The 22,143-nt window shown below is 35.8% G+C and overlaps 1 protein-coding gene across 1 annotated transcript in view; it reads left to right on the forward strand.

The window, feature by feature from the left end:
* Positions 1-609: 609 nt before the first annotated feature.
* The window catches only part of Ube4A (Ubiquitination factor E4A), a 38,241-nt gene continuing 16,707 nt past the window's right edge, over positions 610-22,143 (forward strand). Inside the window, exons 1-5 of the mRNA XM_081770537.1 lie at positions 610-1,050; positions 7,475-9,579; positions 12,400-12,545; positions 13,439-13,588; positions 21,201-21,284. Coding sequence (XP_081626663.1) covers positions 7,477-9,579; positions 12,400-12,545; positions 13,439-13,588; positions 21,201-21,284 — 2,483 coding nt within the window. The 5' untranslated portion in view covers positions 610-1,050; positions 7,475-7,476. The remainder of the gene's footprint in view (positions 1,051-7,474; positions 9,580-12,399; positions 12,546-13,438; positions 13,589-21,200; positions 21,285-22,143) is intronic.

A 22,143-nucleotide genomic window follows, 5' to 3' on the forward strand; every position in this document is an offset into this window, starting at 1 on the left:
CAATGCATCGGTGAGTAAAATAAATGTGGCAACTACGGAAAAGTAGATGAGAGCATGCGTAGTCTGTAAAAATGAAAACACATGAATTACGAAATTCAAAATGTTGTGTCGCACGCTAAACCGTGGGTAAAAGATTAGTCTCTGCTCTGGATTAATTAGTCACGTGTGATTAACTTCGTCCAATACTACGTCCTAATCAGAGACTCTGAATACAATTTTGATAACCATCCGTTAGTCAACCTCTTAGTAAGGTGTTAATCAGCCGTCAAAACGACTCTGCATAAGGCCCAATATTTTCGGCCATCTTAACATAAATTCTCAAAAATTCCTTTCAATCGAACATTGCTTTTTTCTACACGCATCATCTGACGTAAAACATTCATTATATTTTGAAGCATTTTTCTTCATTGGCTGAATTTACTGTACAAGAATAAGGGTTTATTCCGTAGCAGTTTGCGTTAACACAATTGTTACGACATAGGTCTACCACTTACAAAGTAATTATAGCTGGTATACCGCAAACTGAAAGTGAAACAAATTGTGATGTAAACCACTACGGAATGAGGTATCTAAACGTGTTACTCTTAGCTCGTCAACAGCTGTGATTCAGCGAGTTTTATATCGAAATTATCGATTTAGTAGGCTATTAAATAATAGAATTAAAAAAAGAATTTAGAATTCAAAATATGAGATGTGGTAATAAATTCGCTTATAGTTAGTAGATTATGATATTGAATATTGCAATTGCAAATTCAATAGTAGGAATATATTTTTCTCAAGAAAATAATCGATCTCTGTGATAATCATTTCATTCGTGTATGTTTGAGCAGAAGAAAAATTAGAAAGGTGGAAGCGGAAGCAAACGTGGTGTGTATAGAGTTGTACAACTAATGATGCTCGTGTTGACAGTTTTTATGTTACTGTGGACTCTCTCTGTATTTTAAATATATTTTTTATAAAGACGAATGTATAGGTGTATTAACGTAAGTGAAATGTTTAAAGGGCCTCAATAGTGGAAGTGTAGTATAATCGTGACGTTACAAAATCTAGGTAAGTGTTTCAAAATACTACAGTAATACGTTATTTTTTAGTTATGCAGATACGATGTGTGAACAAATGTAACCCCAGTCGTTTTCCGTTCCTGTATTTTAAGAATATGGGAACCATCACGTAATAAATACAAATAAATCGCATAAAATCTGTGTAGGTACTGGGAGTAAATCAGTATAAAATGAAAATTTTATGGATAAAAATATTTGGAAAGTAAGGAGAATGTGTAAGTCATTAATGCAAGCAATAAGTCTGTATCTATAGTATTCATATGCAAATAACATAGGTTATAGTTAAGGAGCCGTACTTCCCATTTAGGGAAGAACGAGAAACGCCGTAACTCTCCGTGCTGCTGTACTGCTTTTCTGTTTATGCGCGCTAAGACATTGCTCATCCTTTGGGTTACTAGACCAAGTCTTCTGCAAGTATATGTAGCAGAATGACAGTCCAGTAACAGAATGAGTCTTAAAAAGGCATTAAGAGATTGGTTTCATAGATAAACACTATTTTGTAGGCATGATAATTATGGCCCTACTATTCTCAATTTCCAAAAAGTCTACTCCTAAGGCCTTACATACTCTTAGTGAGTTGTAACTTGTCATTCTTATTTCATGCGCTTGCACAAGTGAAGGGTTCGTAACCCACTGTGTAGAGTAGGGGCCTGAGTGAGCGAAGACAGGCGCGTGCACATTTGGCGGTTTTTGAATAATTACGCTTCACTTACTATTCAATGTGCGCGTTGACAACAGATCTGTATATAGTGGTTATAAATGCAGTTAATATTTGAGCTATTAATACTCCGTTCTCTATCAAATATCGGCTCGCTTCTTGCTTTTCCCAGCTCGATGATATTGTTTTTATTAGACAATACTTACGACCAACATAGTAAACAAACGTTACTTAATATTAATGTATCCTAAAATATGATACACAAATAATGAAAAAATGGACGATTGGACCCCCAGTTCGAAGCCGGGTATTAGAGTTACCGTTCCAATTCTTAACCAGTACGCTGCCTAGCACTTTTTGTCGTTCTTGAAGATGGTGCTTAGCCTCTTGGACAACATGATCTGCACCACATCCATTTAACGTGCCTAAAATAAAATCTTTTTGCCACCCTAAGAAGATATAAATTTGATTTGCGCATAATATGCAAGACCTCTTTTGGTTGCATTTGTTTGTCTCCCGTGCACTTATTAAGACTGTTCAAAATATTACAGAAAGCAAACAGTAGTTCAGCACCTTCTCTGCGTAATCGTTTATTGCTTAAATATTTTGTCAAATGATATTTGTGAGGTGGGCGTCATTGTTGTATAATTTCTCGCTGAATTTCCCATCATGACGTTAGAAATATACCAACAGCGCTGTCCATTACACGAAATATTATTTGTGATGTACTGAAAAAGTATCATTTTATTATTAGTAGTAGTATTGCAATGTGTCTTTAGAAATGTTTGGTCTGTTTTTCCGTATTATATGGCAAACGTCTAAGACAAAGCTTTCCAATTTCGGGTATCACAAGATTTTTGTTACAAATTCAGAATGTAAAATGGAAGAACTTGTAAATGAAATAAAATAAAATTTCCTTTTTGTTCAGCATTTTAACTGCACAATAGAAGAAATTTGCACAATTTTGTGCGAGTCATATTCAAGGTTAGGAGTAGATACATTTGTTCTTAATGCTGTATATTGGTACCATTGATCGGTTCAGGGGGACGCGATGGCTTATGTGCATAGGGTCCTTGGTTCGATCCCAGCTTGCGCTAAGTGAGCTATGTGATGGATAAACACCTTGTGTGTGGGCTTTCTCGGGGTTCTCCTGTTTCCTCCCACTTCCTACATTCCACCATTTTCATTCATTTCACATCATCACCATTTCCTTTAGCCGAGCCGACATAATCATTTTTTGACATTTGAGTGAGTCGCGAGAATGCAAGATTGAAACGTTCGCTAAGCCATTACAAGTCATTGAAATGTCACATAAAGATATTTCTTAATATTATTTTGAATTTGTAAACATAGATTTTTTCCTTATCTGTGAGAAAAATGTGTTGATTGTATTATGCATGGAACATCCCCTATAAAAATTAACACGTCTTCAAAATATACAATCTTTGTTGGAATAAAATTGGGTTTCGTGTAAAAATGTGTATACTAATAAGATATCGCCTTAATGAGGCGAGAGGTGTTGTGTCAAAATGGTTTTAAATCGTATCTGGAAAATCGGCAGCAAGTAGTAGAAATTACATGCAGTAACACAGATACAAACCAAACTACATACTACATATCGGGGAAACAAGAAATATCATGTGGAGTGCCACAAGGATCCGTATTAGGGCCGTTATTATTTTTTATATACATTAACGATCTACCATGTAATATTGCTCCAGCAGAACTATCCCTTTATGCAGATGATGCTATTATAGCAAAAGGGAACATAAATGAGGATGTCGAAGGTAATACAAATGAAATCCTTTATAAACTATCTCAGTTGGATTAAATAAATAAGCTTAAATTAAACATTGAAAAGACACAAGCAATCAATTTTCATCATATGCGCAACAAGCATACGCAGCCTGTGAATATTTTAAGTGAAAGTAATGAAATAGACTACGTGAACTCAACTAATTTCTTAGGAATTAGGATAGATAAAAATCTCTCCTGGGATGTACAAATAACTAAGCTTAGTAAAAAATTAAATCAAATTTATTTCGCAATTAAAGTACTTAAAAATGTTTTAAAAGAGTCTAATTTAAAAACAATTTACTTTTGATTATTCCAGTCAAATATAACATATGGCATTATATTTTGGTGAAATACACACAAAGCCAAGGTAATTTTTACAATACAGAAATGAATAATAAGAATGATGGCGACCGCTAAACCAAAAGATCACTGCAAACCAATATTTAAAATGTTTCGTATACTCCCAGTACCCTGTTTGTACATTTTAAATCTACTGATATTTGTAAAAAGACACCTAGAGGGGGTCCTTACGCGGGTAGAAGAAACACATGATCATGATACAAGAAACAAACAAAACTTTTCTATTGTAGAACACAGAACCGTATTATATGAAAAAGGATGTGAATACGCGGGTATCATGCTTTATAATAAACTTCCCAAAGATATAAAAACTCAGGACTCTGTTGCTAATTTTAAAAAAGAACTACAGAAATATTTATTGCCCTGAATACATGAATTGCTATCTGAAAAAAAAAAAAAAAACTACATGATCTACAGTAACCAGTGTCATTGCTTGTTTTTAGCACTTGATATATCTTCAAGGATTTCTACATACACTGCAAGTAATAATTACTTACTCTAACTTTATTTGTAATATCATGCAAAATATAAGGTATAATAAAATGTAAGGCTTAATTATTAACCTAGTGTGTGTAATTTTCATTATTATTGTTCTTTTTACCTTTGTGTTTATATATAAATAACGTGTCCACTTCATATGCATTGAAATGTAGTGCTAAATGAATGCAAAAAGGACGAAATAAATACAATACAATGAAAGGGTTAAAAAGTACTGCTCTAAACTTTTTCCGGTTACAACATAGTGATCTCAAAACTGCTTGTGTTATGGTTATGGATGGCTCTGCCATAATCTTTCTCTCTGCCTCCTAATCTCACGGCTCTTTTCACCTGTATGTCGTAATTTTTATTTAGATTTAATTTTCCATACCTTGTACTGGTGCGACTCCTCTATACTTATGCATATATTACTGGTATAGCTAGGATAGGGTTTCGATTTTGGTAAGTATTAGGCCAAAACTTACCTGTAAATGAGTTGTCGAATAGGTTTTCAACAGTAACACTTATTATTATATTCAGTAGGCAGGAGTTACTTGTTAAAAATTCTTCTCATGTCACTGATATGTATGTAACATTTACATTACTAACTTTTGGACAGTTAGTTAGTTATATAATTGCCCTAAGTTCGTCAAAATAGGATTATTGAACACTTAAGACGCAATCCATGAATGTTCAATGATAACGTACAGAATAAGATAGATTTAAACTTATGTATTTTCGAATACTTTTCAACATTTACCTTATATTTTCAGAAAATTTCTTCTTTATAAATTGAATTTACATCAATTCATAATGGCTTCCTTACATACTCTATAATAACTGCATAGAAAAATCTGTCTGTCGACAAAACATAACAACGTAAATGTACAGGTCTCGCCATAAAAGAAAATGATATCTTCGGTACCGGACCATAGCCCATGACAACATTTACATACTTATACAGCTTGTCGTTACATGTCGAATAACTTTTTGTATTTTATTACAGGTAGATGAGAAACAAAAATCTTTGAAAGCGAGAATTGCTTATTATTTAAAATTCCTAATATAGAATATGCTCTCTTAATTCTTCACTCTTGAAAAATTGTTGATTAATTATTTATGGTGTACTGTGTACTTCAAATTGACAATAAACTTGCTGTAAGGACAAAAGGGATATTGGGTTGGTTCAAGTAAACTGTAACCTATATAAGTACTTGGCTCTATTATGTTGCAGTCTCCGCCTTCATTTGTTGTCTTAACTGATCTTCCTATATTTACTAACTGTTCACATAGTCCTGGGCTCCAAAGCAGAACAACAGCTGACGCAGAAAGAAAATATGGGGCAGAAAGATTTTCTTCTCTGTAAATAAAACACAATTCAGCGTTCGATGTTCATGATAATATACTGACAAGCTTGAAAGGGAAGAGTAAGCAATACGTACAGTCGCCAGTAGTACAGTGCATGCAACCGAGTCAAGACTAGCAGACAGCTAGCTGTCCGGGAGCGGAATGCTCGCTGAGAATTCCGCATTACTTGGTAGTGCTGCCGTCGTGCTTATAACATGAGTATGATAATTAAAAAAAAAAAAAAAAAAAATCGTATTTTTCAAGACATCATCTAAATTATCTTGTGAAATTTACATCCACGACCAGCAAAAGTGTGAGTACATTTCTTAACGGTTTCGCAATGAAAAAAACACGATAAATCAGGAAGATCAACTGTCTCCAGCGAGGCTAGGCCTAATGCTAGTATTTTAGGTAAAGTAAATACTTGTAAATGCTTTTTGAGTAAATATATGTGAGGATTTCTTGACTGGTTACTTACTCAGTTATTATATAGCCCTATAAGTCATCTATATATTTCTGCATAAATAATAAGCCTGTAAGTTAAAGTTTAGAAAAAATATTTTTTTTTTCTTTTATGCACTTGGAAATTTTGGACGCTCCGTTAAATTTTAATACGCTGTTACTAAAATGCTTGCAGAAAGTTTCGTAAGCCGTCGCATAAAGTTGAAAAACGTTCTGCTTTGAGTGTTCCTGATGAGAGAGAATTAAAAAATTGGAATGCATTTCAGTAATTCAGAGTGAACTTTAAATTATAGGTCCACCTTTCGTGTAGCCTCGATACTAAAAAAGAGCGCGAAACTTCAACACACAGCAACAATATATTTTACAATAATAAAATTATGAATTAAAAACAACAGACAAAACAGTTGAAGAGTGCAACATCAAACGTGTAAGTAATATCGAGAAATATAATAATAAAGTCCAAATACTTATGTTTACTTGAAGCCACTGATTGACTTATTCAGGAGAAATTTAGCATTATTGATTACATGTATAAGTTTTTTTTTTTTTTCTGAACTGTTTCAACCACGTATTTGGCCTTGTTCAGCAGGTTAACCCTCGCACTACCAACGGGGGGGAGCGAGGTACTTTGTGCCCACCAGAGTATGTTTTTTGTAATTACTCTTGTAATCATTTCTTTAAAATTGATAAAGAAAAAGAAAATGATATTGCTAAACATGTTTAGCTAAAGCATATACCTTACGGTGGTGCAAATTGAACGGTAGTGTCTCAAAAATTTGCTATTTTAACTTAGTGCCCCTCCCCCCCTCCTCCTCCGTTGATAGGAGATGTGACTGTCATTTAGAAGTATCACTGAATTTAGCGGTTTTGTGTTATCCCGTGTACTGTTCACTTCAGTCATTGTAGATTTTTTTGAGAGTTTCTAATCTGTTTCTTTTGCGAGATATATTTAATTTTAACAGGTGGTTGCAAAATGACCCCCCCTCCCCCAGGTAGTCCGCGTTACAAAAAATATCTAGGTAGTGCGAGGGTTATGTCACTCACATAAATATCGATTCATTTTCTAAATACTTATCTCTTTAACAGTTATATGGTATATAGTTTATAACAAAATAAACTCGAATTATAACTAAATCTATATTTAGCAAAACCCAGAACTATCTTAGCTATAGACTCAGAGGAAAGTAGCAGCACAGGGTATGGAAAATTAGATCTACAAGAAAAAACAGGACAAGTAAGTGAAAAGATAAACAAAATTATGAAATAATGTGTCCTTGTGCTGCATTATAATGTTTCTCTTTGTCTTTTTTAGGGATGTCGGAGAATCTAGAAAACAATCCTTTCGCTGCGCTGTTTTCCACTCCAACTAGAGGTTCAGCTCAAGCGCCTTCTGTTAATCTAGTTGCTTCGCAATGTGCGGAGGGGAAAACATCATCAGTGCGAACGGAGAACGCAATACCATCAGTGGCTCCTATAAACCACGCACAACTGACTGTGGAACTAAATAGTATAGTGGAGGATGTGTTTGGTTTCACTTTAGACAAAGAAAGTCGACAAAATCCCCCAATTCCTTTAGTTCACCTTGAAGAACTGGCGGCAGCATTAACCCCTCAAACATGGATCGACTTAGAGACGTTAGAAACGGCTCTCTTCGAGAGGCTTCTACTCGAAGACCCTTCAGAGAATGTAATCAATGCGTCGGCTGGGAAACCAGTCAATGACCATGTTGTACAGACCGATGTTATAGCATACCTGTACGAATGTTACGCAGCTCTGCTAGATTTACAGAGTAGAAAAAAGCAGTATCACAGCGAGTTGAATAAGATGATGGATTTCGTGACGAGAAATGTAACTACTGCTTTGAATCAACCAGAATTGTTTGAAACTCGAAATGTTTACGAAAGAACTTGTGACTTATTTACAAGTGGCAATTACAGAGCATCGGATATGGAGAAGTTTCTTCAGGATGTGGTCGATAAGCTAATAGAAACAACCGATGGTCCTAGCGAAGCTTTAAACGATGCATTTTTCCCGGTACTTGATGTATTAAAGGGAAAGATAAGCAAATGTAATTTGTTCACTGTTAATCAAACGTATTTCAATATGTTACATTTATTTGCTGGGAATAAACATCTGGTGGATGTCTTGATTTCTCATAGTGCTCCCAAAAACCCAAAGCTGGGTAGATCTTATGCAGATACATTATTCGGATCGATTTTAAGTATATCGTGCTTACCTAAATCTGAGAGAGACCCGTACGAATTTTTTGATAAACCACTCCAGATGAATTCTGTTCTTGAGAATAATGTTTCCTCTGGTTTATCGAGCATCCATGAAAACGTTTACAAAGTGTTCCATCAAATCGTTCGTTGTTCTTCTGAAGTGCGACATCGAGTGCTCACGTGGTTCGCGGATTGCCTGCATGCGAACTCTTCTCGAGGGAAACTATGGAACGCCCACATTGAAGGAGGAAGGTCGTTTGCTCACGTGTCCGATGGTTTTATGCTTAACTTAAGTGCCATTTTACTTCGGTTTTGCCGACCGTTCTGTATGAACCCAGAGGATCCGAAGCTTTTAAAAATTGATCCAACGTATTGTGCGGCGGTGGTTTCGAGCGATGAAGAAGCAAAATGCAAGAGTGTTCACATGAAAGAGTTGTCCAAAGAAACCTGCTTGATTCCTACAAGTGAGAATGATGTTCGCTCGTGTTCTACTTCTTTTAATTTCGTGACAGAGTGTTTCTTCCTAGCTCACAAGTCATTGGACATTGGTTTCAGAGTAATACACGAGAAATTGGTCCGATTGAATCAGGACCTAGCACGAATTCAGCGTGTATTTCAGGAGGCCCAGAACCAAGCTGGTGGCCATGCGGAAGTTGTAGAAACTATCCGACATCGCATGGAAACTGAAATGACCAAGTATTTTTCTATTCGAGCAGCTTTATTAGAACCCATTTCGTTGCGGTTGATGTCTCAGCTCCATTTAACTACAGCAGTGTGGCTTGTGCAAGTGGTTTTAGATATTAATGAAAACGAAGAATCAACGAGGACAAATTTTTGCCCGCCTAATTTCCGAACAGTAAAGTTTCCATTACCCGAGCAGGTTCCTTCAACACTCAAGTGCATTCCGGAATTTTTATTCGAAAATATTGCAGAATTTCTGCAGTTTTCCCGTCGCTTCAGTCCAAGAACTTTAGAGGAAAATGGATTTGTGTTTCTCAACCCACTCCTGACGCTTGTTTTAGTGTTTATGGGATCGACAGAGAGAATGCGAAATCCTCATCTACGTGCTCGACTGGCAGACTGTCTGGAGTCCCTCTTGCCGCAGCTAAAAGAAGAAGAACCAGAGATTAATCCTAGTCCAATGATGAATATTTTCCGTGAACGACTGTTCAAAGAACATCCTCATAGGTTACAGGTGAGTTAGTTTTACTTGTTTTATACCGTAGTTATACGTACTTCAGTTTTATTCCAATTATCGTTACTATGCAGGAAATATTTCAAGTAGCTTTATGAAATAATGTTTTCACTCGCGGAGACAATGTATGCAACAAGTAGATATAAACAGTTCCACATAATTTTAAGTGAGGTATGAGGGTCATTCATTCCATGTCAGATCACCTAATTTTAAAACATGACCATCCTTCAATGTCTCAGATTCTCTTCAAAATTTTTTTCATACATAAATACCAATGAAATTATGCTGAGTTAATTTTTTTCCGATTTTTTGGATGAGAAATGGGCTGGGGAGAAATTTTTGAAAAATGTGAATTTGGCGCCAATTTCGCTTTCCGGCATTCAACGTCATAGAACTAAAATTACCTTAACTTCCCTATTTTTCAGGTTATTGGGCTCATCCAGGTGTTAAATAAAAGCTTAATGTTTGCTCTTTCAGTGGATTCTAAGAAACCTTGCAAAATATTACACTATCAAACATTAATAAGCATACAAAGCAAATTTTAGGGTTTTCTACAAATTGTGTCATTGCTCGTAAGTTACAACTATGAAACTTTTTTTTATATAATCATCTTAGCATATACATGATATGGTTAAAAAAAATAAAAAGGGTGCTTTTGGTATTTTTGCAATTATTATTATTATTATTATTATTATTATTATTATTATTTGTATTTGTATTTGTATTTTAAATGTACAGAATTTTTCTTTTTTCTTTCTTCCATATATATATATATATATATATATATATATATATATATATATATAATCATTTTAGAACATACAGAGATGGTTAAAAAATAAAACAAGTGCTTTTGGTATTTTTGCAATTATTATTATTATTATTATTATTATTATTATTATTATTATTATTATTATTATTATTATTATTATTATGTATTTTAAATGTACAGAAATATACAGTTTTAAGTGTTGTTGACAGATTATGCCATTTCTCTGAACTAGGGATGGCCAATTCCGGAATTTTTACTTTCCGGATTCCGGAAAGTAAAATCGGGGAAAAAATCAATTTTTTTCTGAATTCCGGAATTTTTCCGAAATCCGCAAAAATGAAATTTCCGATTTCGGAAAATAAATTTTCCAGATTCCGGAAAATTTTGGCCATGCCTACTCTGAAGTGGCAACTATCACACTTTAATTTTTCAAATAATCATCTTAGTAAATATTAGGTGTGCCTAAAAATAAAACTGATGCACTGTGTGGTTTTGGTATTACCATAATATTATTTTTTTGTACTTTAGCTATGTCTTTCTTTTTTCCCCCAACTGTACCATTACTTACAACCATCAAACTTTTGTAACTTTTTATAGGAGTCGTTTGCATTTACTTGGTATGGTTAAATAACAAAAAGGGAGGCTTTTTTGTGATATTTTTTTTAATGGAAAATGTAAGGGATTGAGTAATTATTATAAAACCTATCAACAAAAATAAGAAATAATAGACTAATGTACATAGATGAAAACAATAAACATACATACCGGTAATACTTCTCAGGGAATTACACATATTTACATACAAAATGTTGTGTCTTATTTCACAGCTCATTGTTTTCACAGATGGAATGTTTCAAATGTGTAAGTCCGGGCTGATTGGCTTGTAAGAGATGGAACAGGAACTTCCCAGATGATATTTTCAAAAGATACCAACAAAAGTGTTCATTTTCTGGCCAGTAGAATACAGAACTCCCAGAGCGATTCATGAGTTGCTGTCTGACGTACAAAAGTACCAAAAGCACCCTTGTTATTTTTTAACCATATCATGTATGTTCTGAGATGATTCTATAAAAAGTTTCAGAGGTTTCATAGGTGTAACTTACGAGCAATGGTACAATTTGTAACAAAACCTAAAACTGTATATTTCCGTACATATAAAATACAAGAAATATAATAATTCAAAAAAAGTAAAAAATTGTAACTTTTGAGCAATGGCATAATTACATAATAAATTCCAAATAGTTCAATGAATCGTCATATTATAAGTGTTCTGTGGGCCCTTCACGTGCCGCATGGGCAACTTTGAGGCCATAACGGATTCTTCCCCAACAGTGCATAGTGCCTTCTTCCACTGAATTCTCTTTCTGAGATGAGCAAGGCTATGTGATAATATATATAAAACGCACAATTACGTCATAGTTTCAACACAATAACTGTGTCTTCATCAGACTTCCACTCCTTCATCCACGTAACAACCAAACAGCTGAACCAATTGACATGAATATTTATACATAGTTGTTAACTACCTCGAACTAGGCTTTACGCACTTTCATTAAAATGCGCATAATAAGCGGCTAACGGAAGTTCGAAATTTATGCCAGAAACGGAATATTTCACGCCGCAATAACGTATTCATTAAGTAGTCGTTTGCATTGTTATACATCGTAAAATATGTTCCATTGTTTTCAGCATAAAGCACACAATGCAAGCGAAGAAACACAAATTTGGGAAGGAAAATGAGATATGCTGTGTCCGACGATACACAGCGAGGGAAATGAGTGAACCTATTTAACACTTGGGTCGAGCTGATTGCTACCATTCCGTTGAAATACACATCTTAAGAATGGGTTCATATACAGTATCAAGTATTTCCTGTAAACTTGTATCATCCGTGCGAAGAATGGGCGTTCAGCTAGTAGTAGTACAAATTCCACCTAAGAATAAACTTTTACACAAGAAGTATCTTGAATATACAAGATTAGTATTCATTGAATTCTATTGGTTGAGCTGAAAATATTTTAAGCTTTTTAACTTTTTTTTCTTTATAGATTACTCATAGTTTACTCCATGTATTCGTAAGTATCGAGATGACTGGACAAAGCGTGGAATTTGAGCAGAAGTTCAACTACAGACGTCCAATGTACGTGATTATGGACTACTTGTGGAAAATGGAAGAGCATAGAAATTGTTTCAAGTAAGATTTCTATATATGTTGCTTTTTAGGTGTTACATTTTCTCTTTCGATTTATTATCATTGCGGTTCTTTTCTTTTTTTAAGATATTTCTTGTAATAGTTTCAAGTTAGAGGAGGAGATTGGCTTTTAATATGGTATTCAAAGACAAAATGGACAGATTTTAGGGAATCATTTCATTTCTTACATGAAAACATGGGGAAAATTTTAGATCAACATAGGTGCACTAACGCGTCATATTAGAGATAAGGCCTGCCGACATTTTGTCGGAACAAGAGAAAAAGCGACAAAATGCGACCGAAATATGATACGAACGTCTTGGACGAAAAGCAGAAGACTTACTGATTGTTTTGTGCTGTATATTCCAGTAATGTGTCTTTAACCCTTATCCGGGCAAGCGGGGCCTCCCAGGCCCAGTAGCTTTTTTAATTTCTGAATAACCATAAATATTTCAATGACATAAAATTCTGAATTCTTCTATCTTTAGTCGAAGTTAAAGTCATGAACATATCGAGTTGGTAAGGCTAATGGAGTTGGTAAGGCCCAGTTGCCCGTCTACGTTACAAAAATATCTTGCCTGGACAAGGGTTAAATGTGAAGTGTGTACCATTTACAATTTCTAATTTACTAGGATCATGCCAATATCTCTCGGTCAAACGGTGCATACGCTAACCATCTAGCCACGAAGGAGCTCTGACACACATTATTTTTATGATGCACACTAATACACAGCAAATGAGTACTTATTGCATTAGAAATAGATCTATAATAGTACAAAATGCATTTATTTTTCTGTAAGTTGGCCATTTTGAAAAATAGAACCGATGGTAGGTAATCAAATAGTATGAATGGAATAACTGAACACTCATATAACTGTTATTTATTTTCTGTGTAGAGTGTTAGCGCAAGAAGCCGAAGCTAATATGGAAGCTGTTTCTCCGCCACTTTTTCTCAGGTTCATTAATCTTTTGATGAATGACGCCGTGTTTCTGTTAGATGAAGCTTTGGCCAACATGGCGAAATTACGACAAATGCAAGCAGCTAGGTAAGTGACCATTTTGTTATACCTATTTCCTTAAAATTAGTTTTGTATCAACAACTGACTAGAAATTAGCTGAAGTACTAAAATAAAAAGTATTCACTTGTCATTTTATTGCTTAAAACATACTGTGTTTCAAAATATTTATGTGCATTAAGAAAATCAAGCTTCTGTAGTGCATTCTAGTAACAAGAATATGTACTTTACTTACATGAAAAGAAATTTTGCGAACATTTCATTTTATAATTACATACAGGGTAGCCCATAATTGTGTATATGATATTTCAAAGATTGTGGTAAAGAAACTAGCAACATAACTTCAACATAAACACATTACTCTCATATTTTTCCTTATAAGAATTTTAATCTCTGTTCTCCATGGCATGGTCCACCAATGCGCCATCCAAATCTAGACATGCTTGGAGACGAAGAACAACGTTATTACAATCAACTTGACAGACTCATAGTAATATCCTGTGGAACTCTTTTGTGATAGCTTCCCGTAATTTGGCCAAATTGTGTATATGATGTTGATATACTTTGTACTTTAAAACACTCCATAAGGTAGTATCAAATCGAGTGATCGAATTTCGTCTCACCTCCGCGTAATTGTTTGTTGCAGAATACAAACGCACACGCTGTTCCAGAGACGGTTGTTCCGTCATTCTATCTGGCATACACTAATGGTTCGCTGTTCCAGAGACAGCCGTTCCGCCATCCTGTCTGGCATATACTAATGGTTCGCTGTTCCAGAGACAGCCGTTCCGCCATCCTGTCTGGCATATACTAATGGTTCGCTGTTCCAGAGACAGCCGTTCCGCCATCCTGTCTGACATATACTAATGGTTCGCTGTTCCAGAGACAGCCGTTCCGCCATCCTGTCTGGCATATACTAATGGTTCGCTGTTCCAGAGACAGCCGTTCCGCCATCCTGTCTGACATATACTAATGGTTCGCTGTTCCAGAGACAGCCGTTCCGCCATCCTGTCTGACATATACTAATGGTTCGCTGTTCCAGAGACAGTCGTTCCGCCATCCTGTCTGACATATACTAATGGTTCGCTGTTCCAGAGACAATCGTTCCGCCATCGTATCTGGCATACACTAATGGTTCCAAGTCCAGTGACCGTTATCCCCACTCTCATGCTACAGAGTGTTTCCATATCGAAACTTTTTGTCCAGAATTACAAATGCTACAATCAGTCAAACATGATATACATAATTACAGGCCACCCTATAGAATCAATGTGGCCACTGCCACGAAGTGCATGTAGGTGCGATAATCGAGTTCCTGTTCTAAAGGATCGACAGCATCAATGGCACCGTCTGGACCCCCCCCCCCCCTGAAATCCCTACTTTTTTTTTAAGTACTCTACGTTTAGGGGTAATTTTAGAAATTTTCATATAATTTAGCCTCAAACTGTATTTGGACCCCCCGCCGAAACGCTTTAGACCCCTCCCGAAATAAATTCCTGCGTACGTCCCTGGCATTGTCATCTTGTTATGAAAGAGCATGCGCGAATTAATAGCCACTCGTAATACAGAATAAAATTTTATAGTTGTTCCTTTGATTCAACTAGAGTATTACTTTGTTAGAGAATTTGTATGGTCGGTGAAAATGTCAGAGATTTTCATTAAGGAACTGGGAAAAATCTTTATTGGGAACCTTTATATGAGGAATGTTAATAATTTTGTACTAAGTGTTATCTTCCATTACCCTTAATATCCTACGGTTCTGGAGAAATATATTGCTTAGGCGTTACCGAACTCTTTAAAATTATGGCTTGAATATTGTTTATTTTATTGTTGTAATTGGCTTTTAGGGCTAAAGGGAGACTACTAACATAGTCATATATTACATATAAATGAATTTATTAGTTTGTTCGTTTACAGTGTAGTGCATAACCATATTAACAATGATGAAAACTTACAGTTCACTTCAAATATACGTTATTTTTCTTGAATTAAACTAAGAAAAATGATAGCATAGCGACAGAATTAGAGAAGATTATAATTTGATCAAGAAGTGAGGGAATTTAATTATATAAATTTGGTAGATACCGTGTTTATTGGAATTCGTTACAAAAGGAAGACGTTGCGAAGCTGTATATCACTTTTTCGATAACAGTGTAGATTCCATTTGCGATATAGGGGCGCGGTGGCTCAGTGGTAGAGCTTTCACCTCTGGTGCTTGGGGTCCCAGGTTCGATCCCAGCTCGCACCGTGTGGACTTTGTGGTGAACAAACACCATGCTCGTGGATTTTCTCGGAGTTCTCCCGTTTGCTTCCACTTTCTTCATTCCACCATTTCATTCATTTTCAGAGGGCCGCGGTGGCTCAGTGGTAGAGCGTTCACCTCTGGTGCTAGGGGTCTCGGGTTCAAACCCTGCTCCCGCCAAGTGAACTTTGTGGTGGACAAACACCGTGTGCGTGGGTTTTCTCGGGGTTCTCCCGTTTCCTCCCACTTTCTTCATTCCACCATTTCGTTCATCTCTCATCATCATTGTCTCCTTTAGCCTAACCGACATAACCGTCGGACGTAAAACTCAAAAATTTCATTTCATTTCATTTTCATTCATTTTCATAATCACAGTCTCCTTTAGCCTAACCGGTATAACCCTGAGACGTAAAACTTAAAGATTTCATTTCATTTTTTCCATTTGCGATATCAGTTTTTCTTGCTAAGATTATTGCGTATATTTTTCTTTCACATTCAGGGTAGCACGATAATAAGCTCCGTGCTATGAACGCTATTTCGGGCAATTGATAGACGTCACTGTCATCTCATCCATTCCTATTTTGTGTATAGTTGCAAGTCCTTGTAGCGTGAAATGAAAAGAAATCTTTCAGTATAACGTCACACGATAATGGTCTTTAGGCTAAGGGAAATGGATGGTTAAGGCAAGTGAATGATGATACAGTAATTGGTGGAATGAGAATCAAGGAAAAAAAACGTAAGAAAAACCCACAGACACTGTACTATCCATCACAAACTAACTTGGCGGGGAATCGAACCAGGGACTCCACGCACCAGAGGTAAGCACTCTGCCACTGAGCCACTGCGTTCCCTCGTAGTGTAAAGGTTGTACTATTCGGCACATTCTTATAGTGTGTCCAGAATACTTAAACCTCAGAAAACGATTTTGAATTGCTTAGTTGTATTCATAGAATTTTAGGCAATAACATTGTTTTTATTGATTTTATTCTCATATTCGTGCCATTGATACAACTAACGTTCTGTGATCCTTTTATATGTTATTTTGTTTCCCTTACTATTTTTAGTTATTTTTCTTGGTATTTGTTTTGTTTTATTATTTATTCCTTTAAGTATTTCTATTTTAATTTTTCTTTCATATTTTTTTAAGATGTTGTCTTACTATATATATTATCGAGAGCTTTTGTTTTCGTTCCTATGTTCTGATATATGATCAGTGTTCTTATATTTCCAGTTCTTGTGTGAGTTGCATACGTCTGCCATTGCCCTTTTCGTGACGGGGGCCGCGATGGCTCAGTGGTAGAGCGTTTACGTCTGGTGCTTGGGGTCCCGGGTTCGATCCCAGCCCCCACCAAGCAAACTTTGTGGTGGTAAAGTACCGTGTGCGTGGGTTTCCTCTCACTTTCTTCATTCCACCATTTCATTCATTACTCACCATCACCGTCTCCCTTAGCCTAAGCGGCATAACCATGGGACGTAAAACTCAAAGATTTCATTTCATTTCATTTTTCTTTTCGTGACGGGTACAAATAGTTTACTTATTAACCTTTCCCTCCGTCAGTTCAAGTCAATTAAACGCATGATTGCCTTTTTCCTTACCTGGCTTCGCATAGATAGTAGTAGTTGAGTTTTGAATCAATTACATGACCATCTTTCTGTAAGAAAACAGTATAAAGTCACCTTTAAATGCAACTGTTTTAAGTGATTATTTAACGTTCATCTATAATGTGTCTTGAGAATCCCAAAAGGATTTTTGTATTTCTAGCATAATTTCGGTAACTAGTCTTGTCTTCAACGGCTAGTCAGTAATGAAGCGGTTTGGCGTAGCAAACATCTTTACATATCATTTAGCTCAGTCCTTTTCCTAACAAAATCAGGAATTAGTTATTAAAATTTTAGTGATTACTACACACACTAACTTAACAACTAGAAGTACTAATTTTAATGCAATCTATAGAGTGATCACAAAGTCTCGTTACCCGCTATCTCGTGTGTTCTTCTTCATAGATGGTCGCATTGTATTAATGTGGGATCATGGCAGACGACAACTTTGAGGTACTGTGACTATTATTTACTGTTTATCCCAGAGTGTCTGTGTGTACACTAGGGTGGAGTGAAAATATGAAAGAGAAAATTTTAATTTGGCAGACCCATAAAAAGTTTACTACTTGTCAATGAAACACCTCTGTAAAATTTGATAAAATTTCGTGAATAATTTTAGGGTGCTACCAGTCACTGAACTTCTGTCATTTAACCCTTGTAAATTATATCATTCCAAATGGAACGATGGCGTAGTATGTTCATTGCTGGCTTAAAAATGAACCAACAAAGCTTTTTACTTAGGTTTATTTTTGTTTTGGAGGCATTGTAGAACACGTTTCGTACAGTTTTTCGTCTTTCTGCGTCGGGACATGGGGTGATGACGTCATAAGTTAAAAACAAATTGTTGTGCCTATTTTCATTATTTTCTTGCAGGCTTACTATTGCACTTAGAAGGTCGAAATGTTGCACTCACATTCTCTATGCCCATTAGTATTTCTTCGATTTTTCCAGATCTCTGCGTTAACGCAGAGGGGTCCAGAGGGGGCAAAAAGGTGAAAAAAGGATTTTTTATCTTAAAAAAAAAAATAAAGTGCTTGCAAAGGAGCACACATTTCTTGATGACCAGAGATCTTCCAGGAAGATGGTCATTGGTTCCGTAGACAAAACTGAGGCAATGAAGTTAGGAAGAGCAGAAGAAAGGGAAAAGAAAAGAGGCTTCAAGGATTGAAAAGTATAAAATATCTACTGATGTTCCAACAGTTAGCACTGATTATGTTGGCGATACTGATGAACTGTTGTCATCTGAGGATGAGGTTGAGGATGACAGAGAGACATTTGAAACTGACATTTCAACATCAAAAGAAAAAGCTTCAAAAAACCAAATGAGATTACAACTTCCAACACTGGCAAGAGTTTCAGATCAGTATGGGGTATCTGATAGATGTGTTGCCGCAATTGCATCTGCAACTTTACAAGATTTTGAAATAGTTTCCAGGGAAGACACATCTCAAGTAATTGACAGAAGTACGGAGAGCACGACAAAAAACACAAGCTACACTTCGAGAAAAGAGAGAGGAACAAGGCACGCTGATAGGACTCTTCCTTCCTATCCCCTTCGCCACTTATTTCAGTACCTTGATGGAGTCACACTGGGACCTCGTGAATTCTCTGGACCGATTGGAAATATGCTGAAAGATTGTGAACATTTACCTGTTAAAAGTTTCCAGAAAATCACTTGTAATTTACCAGAAATTTCTGCGGATGATCTAAGCACAGATCAAAAATACTTATACGAAATGTGCCATGCCATTTTCTCAGGAAATTTCTCTGCTGATCTCGCCAATCGAAACCCTGGCAAGTTCAAGGTGCCTAACGATGACTAACAGGGTACTGAGAGTGTATGTGGGAACTGAGAATTCATCATTTAATCTGATTGTTGTGACTGAATACATTGTCAAAGTGTATGCTCCCCTTTGGTTCAAAATTAAAAACAAGTGGTCCCTTACGGACGGAGCTCAACATGTGTTTGAAACCATAGTGCTATCAAGGTTCTTACTTTCACATCTCAGAAGTGTTGTGGATCCCTTGATACAACGAAACGCATATTTCAGCCACCCTGAAAAACCTCTTGTTACGGATGTTAAAGGATCAAAGAAAGCACATTAGAGAACTTAGAAGTTCAAGCACTGCTGTCAAAGTACGGCAGTTTACAATTCTAAAGTGGAACTTTGATGTGCAAGACTACACTGAAATTATTAACTGTCACAAGTTGAAGTCACAGAGCCCCCAATTTTGACAAATTTTACAAATGAAGAATTGCAGTCGCTTATCATCAGTCGGGAAATGCCAGTATTCAATTTCCCCAAATTTCCATGCCACACACAGGCCGTAGAAAGATGCGTAAAGTTAGTGAATGAAGCATCTTTTAAGTTGTAATTGGTTCACAAGCAAAGGATGACTTCATACGTACGAAGATGCATCTTCATACTTCTGAAACATAAGTCAAGACCCATTATGCCAGTCTTTAAAACCAAGAAGGACTACAACGTTGCATAAAGTGTTGACGGGTCTGCGAGTGTAATGGGTTAAAGTCAAACTTGTAATGCAGTGTCTAAGGATTTATCACACCATTGGGGGAAGGGGGGGGTCTTGTCTTATGTTTCAGAAAGTTTTAATATATCATTACTTGCGTTTAACTATGTCTTAACTGTATCAATTAACATGCTAGAAGTAATCAAACAGAAGGAAACCACTATTTTATATGAGCCTGCTGTATGCCCGATTATTCGTGTAATATGACAGTAAGAAAACAGCTGGTAGCAACCTAAAGATATGTTCAGAATTTCAAAAAAATTGGAATATATGTTGTACAACATTAAAGGAAAACTTTAGTACCTATGCCATTAAAAATTTCTATTGAAATATTTTTTTCACTACTTTTCACTCCACCCTAGTGTACACCATCGTTTCCATAACAGGGTATAATTCTCCTCCATCTGAAATTCTCCTCAACATTGCTGGCGAGATAACAGTAAATACACATGTAACACCATCCATAAGTTTGTCAACTGTTTCGTAACGTGTGGCAGCAACCTTTTGTTTAATGAACCCCTATAATGCATTGTCGCAAGATGACAGATCAGAACTTCGCGGTGGCCATTTCAAAAGTGTAGACAAATGGACAGAACCATGTCCAATCCATTTATCACTTCATTGAGACATTCTCTAACGGCAATAGCATAATGGGCTGCTGCTCCATCCTTCTGGAACCATACACAACCGAGCAGTCTCCGATCTTGCAGATATGGACTAAACCAATCATGTAAAATGATGAGATACGCAGTGTGATTCACAGCATCCTACCTAGTGAGTTGCAGACATTGCAGCCCAGATCACGACATGGTGGGTTGTGTTAAAGTTCCTAATAGAAATGTGAATTTTCTTTACTCCAGAAATAAACGTTTCTGGTTTTTGCACTGCGATATATTGCACACTCGTCCGAGAAAAACCTTCCTTGAAGGAAGGTTGTACAGACATCGAGCCTGCTGACGTTTTTGCATGTCAGTATCACTCAATTCGCTTACAAACGAAGGTTTAAATGACTTTAACTGCAAATCCTTCTTCATATGTTTATCATCACCTGCAACAATAAGAAAGAACAATTCATTAACATATCTGTAATATATAGGGAGTAACGAGACTTTGTGATCACTCTGTACAATGAATTCTTAATATGCATTTCATACGGTATGAAACGTTTCATTTCACTTATTGTTTTAAAAGATGTTATTGTATATTTTGTTCCTTTATTTTGTAATGTCTAGATTAATAATTCTTGTTATGTTATTTATCATTGCACAGAGAGTCGGGAGAGTGGCAGAACTTACCAATTCATGAACGGGAGCAGAATGAGGGTTATTTCATGCATATCGGAATGATTGCAAGGTATGTCGTATTTTTAGTTATCAGCTAACAAGGTAGACGATCAGGTAATTTAGTGTGAAATGTGAATAAAAGTATTTCTTAATTCGAAATACGTAGATTTAATCTTTGAAATATAATGGACCGATGGATGAATGAGTGGAAAGAAAATAAATGGAATGGGTTAATCAGTAGGACTGTAGGACAGAAAATGAAATAATTCCAGTATTTATAATAGTGTAAGATATTGAAAAAGGAATAGAAAGGAAAATCATTAATTAATAAGGAAATCGATATTATGAAGAATAAAAAGGTATTGCAAGTAATAAAAGATCATACAAAATGAAAAAGTATTTGGAATAAATAAAATTCAAATAAAAGACACAGGCCATCGAACGAAACTTTCTCGCTTCAGTTCCTTAAACTAAATCATGTTACGCTGCCGTTATTAATTCAACATTTCCTTGTAAAATACGAAGAAAATTCTAAGACGTTTTTGGAAAACTCACCCCAAAAGTAAACTACTTCTTGTGGTTTTATATGTATGTAGACGTTTCAATTACAGTTAAAGGGGCTATTATCGAGATATGTTAATTGGTGAACTAAAAGTTGTGAGTATTGAATGTTCAATCGAGTCAAGCTTTCTCCTCAAGTAAAGTATGAAATGAGGAAATTAAGTACGTTCTCAGAAATTCATGGACCATTAACTTTAATCTAAAAGATAGATTTTTTGTTTAAACGTGCATTATTAAGATCTTACCATCACTTAGGATAAATTGAGATGTTAATTTCAGGCTGACATTCGATTAGTGTCCCAGTATGGTCAGAAATACTGCATTTTATTTCAGTTTTAAGCAAAATAAATTTTATTTAATCATTAATT

The sequence above is a fragment of the Thermobia domestica genome, chromosome 9 (genome assembly GCF_964235325.1).
Source record: "Thermobia domestica chromosome 9, izTheDome1.hap1.1, whole genome shotgun sequence".
NCBI classification, from domain to species: domain Eukaryota; kingdom Metazoa; phylum Arthropoda; class Insecta; order Zygentoma; family Lepismatidae; genus Thermobia; species Thermobia domestica.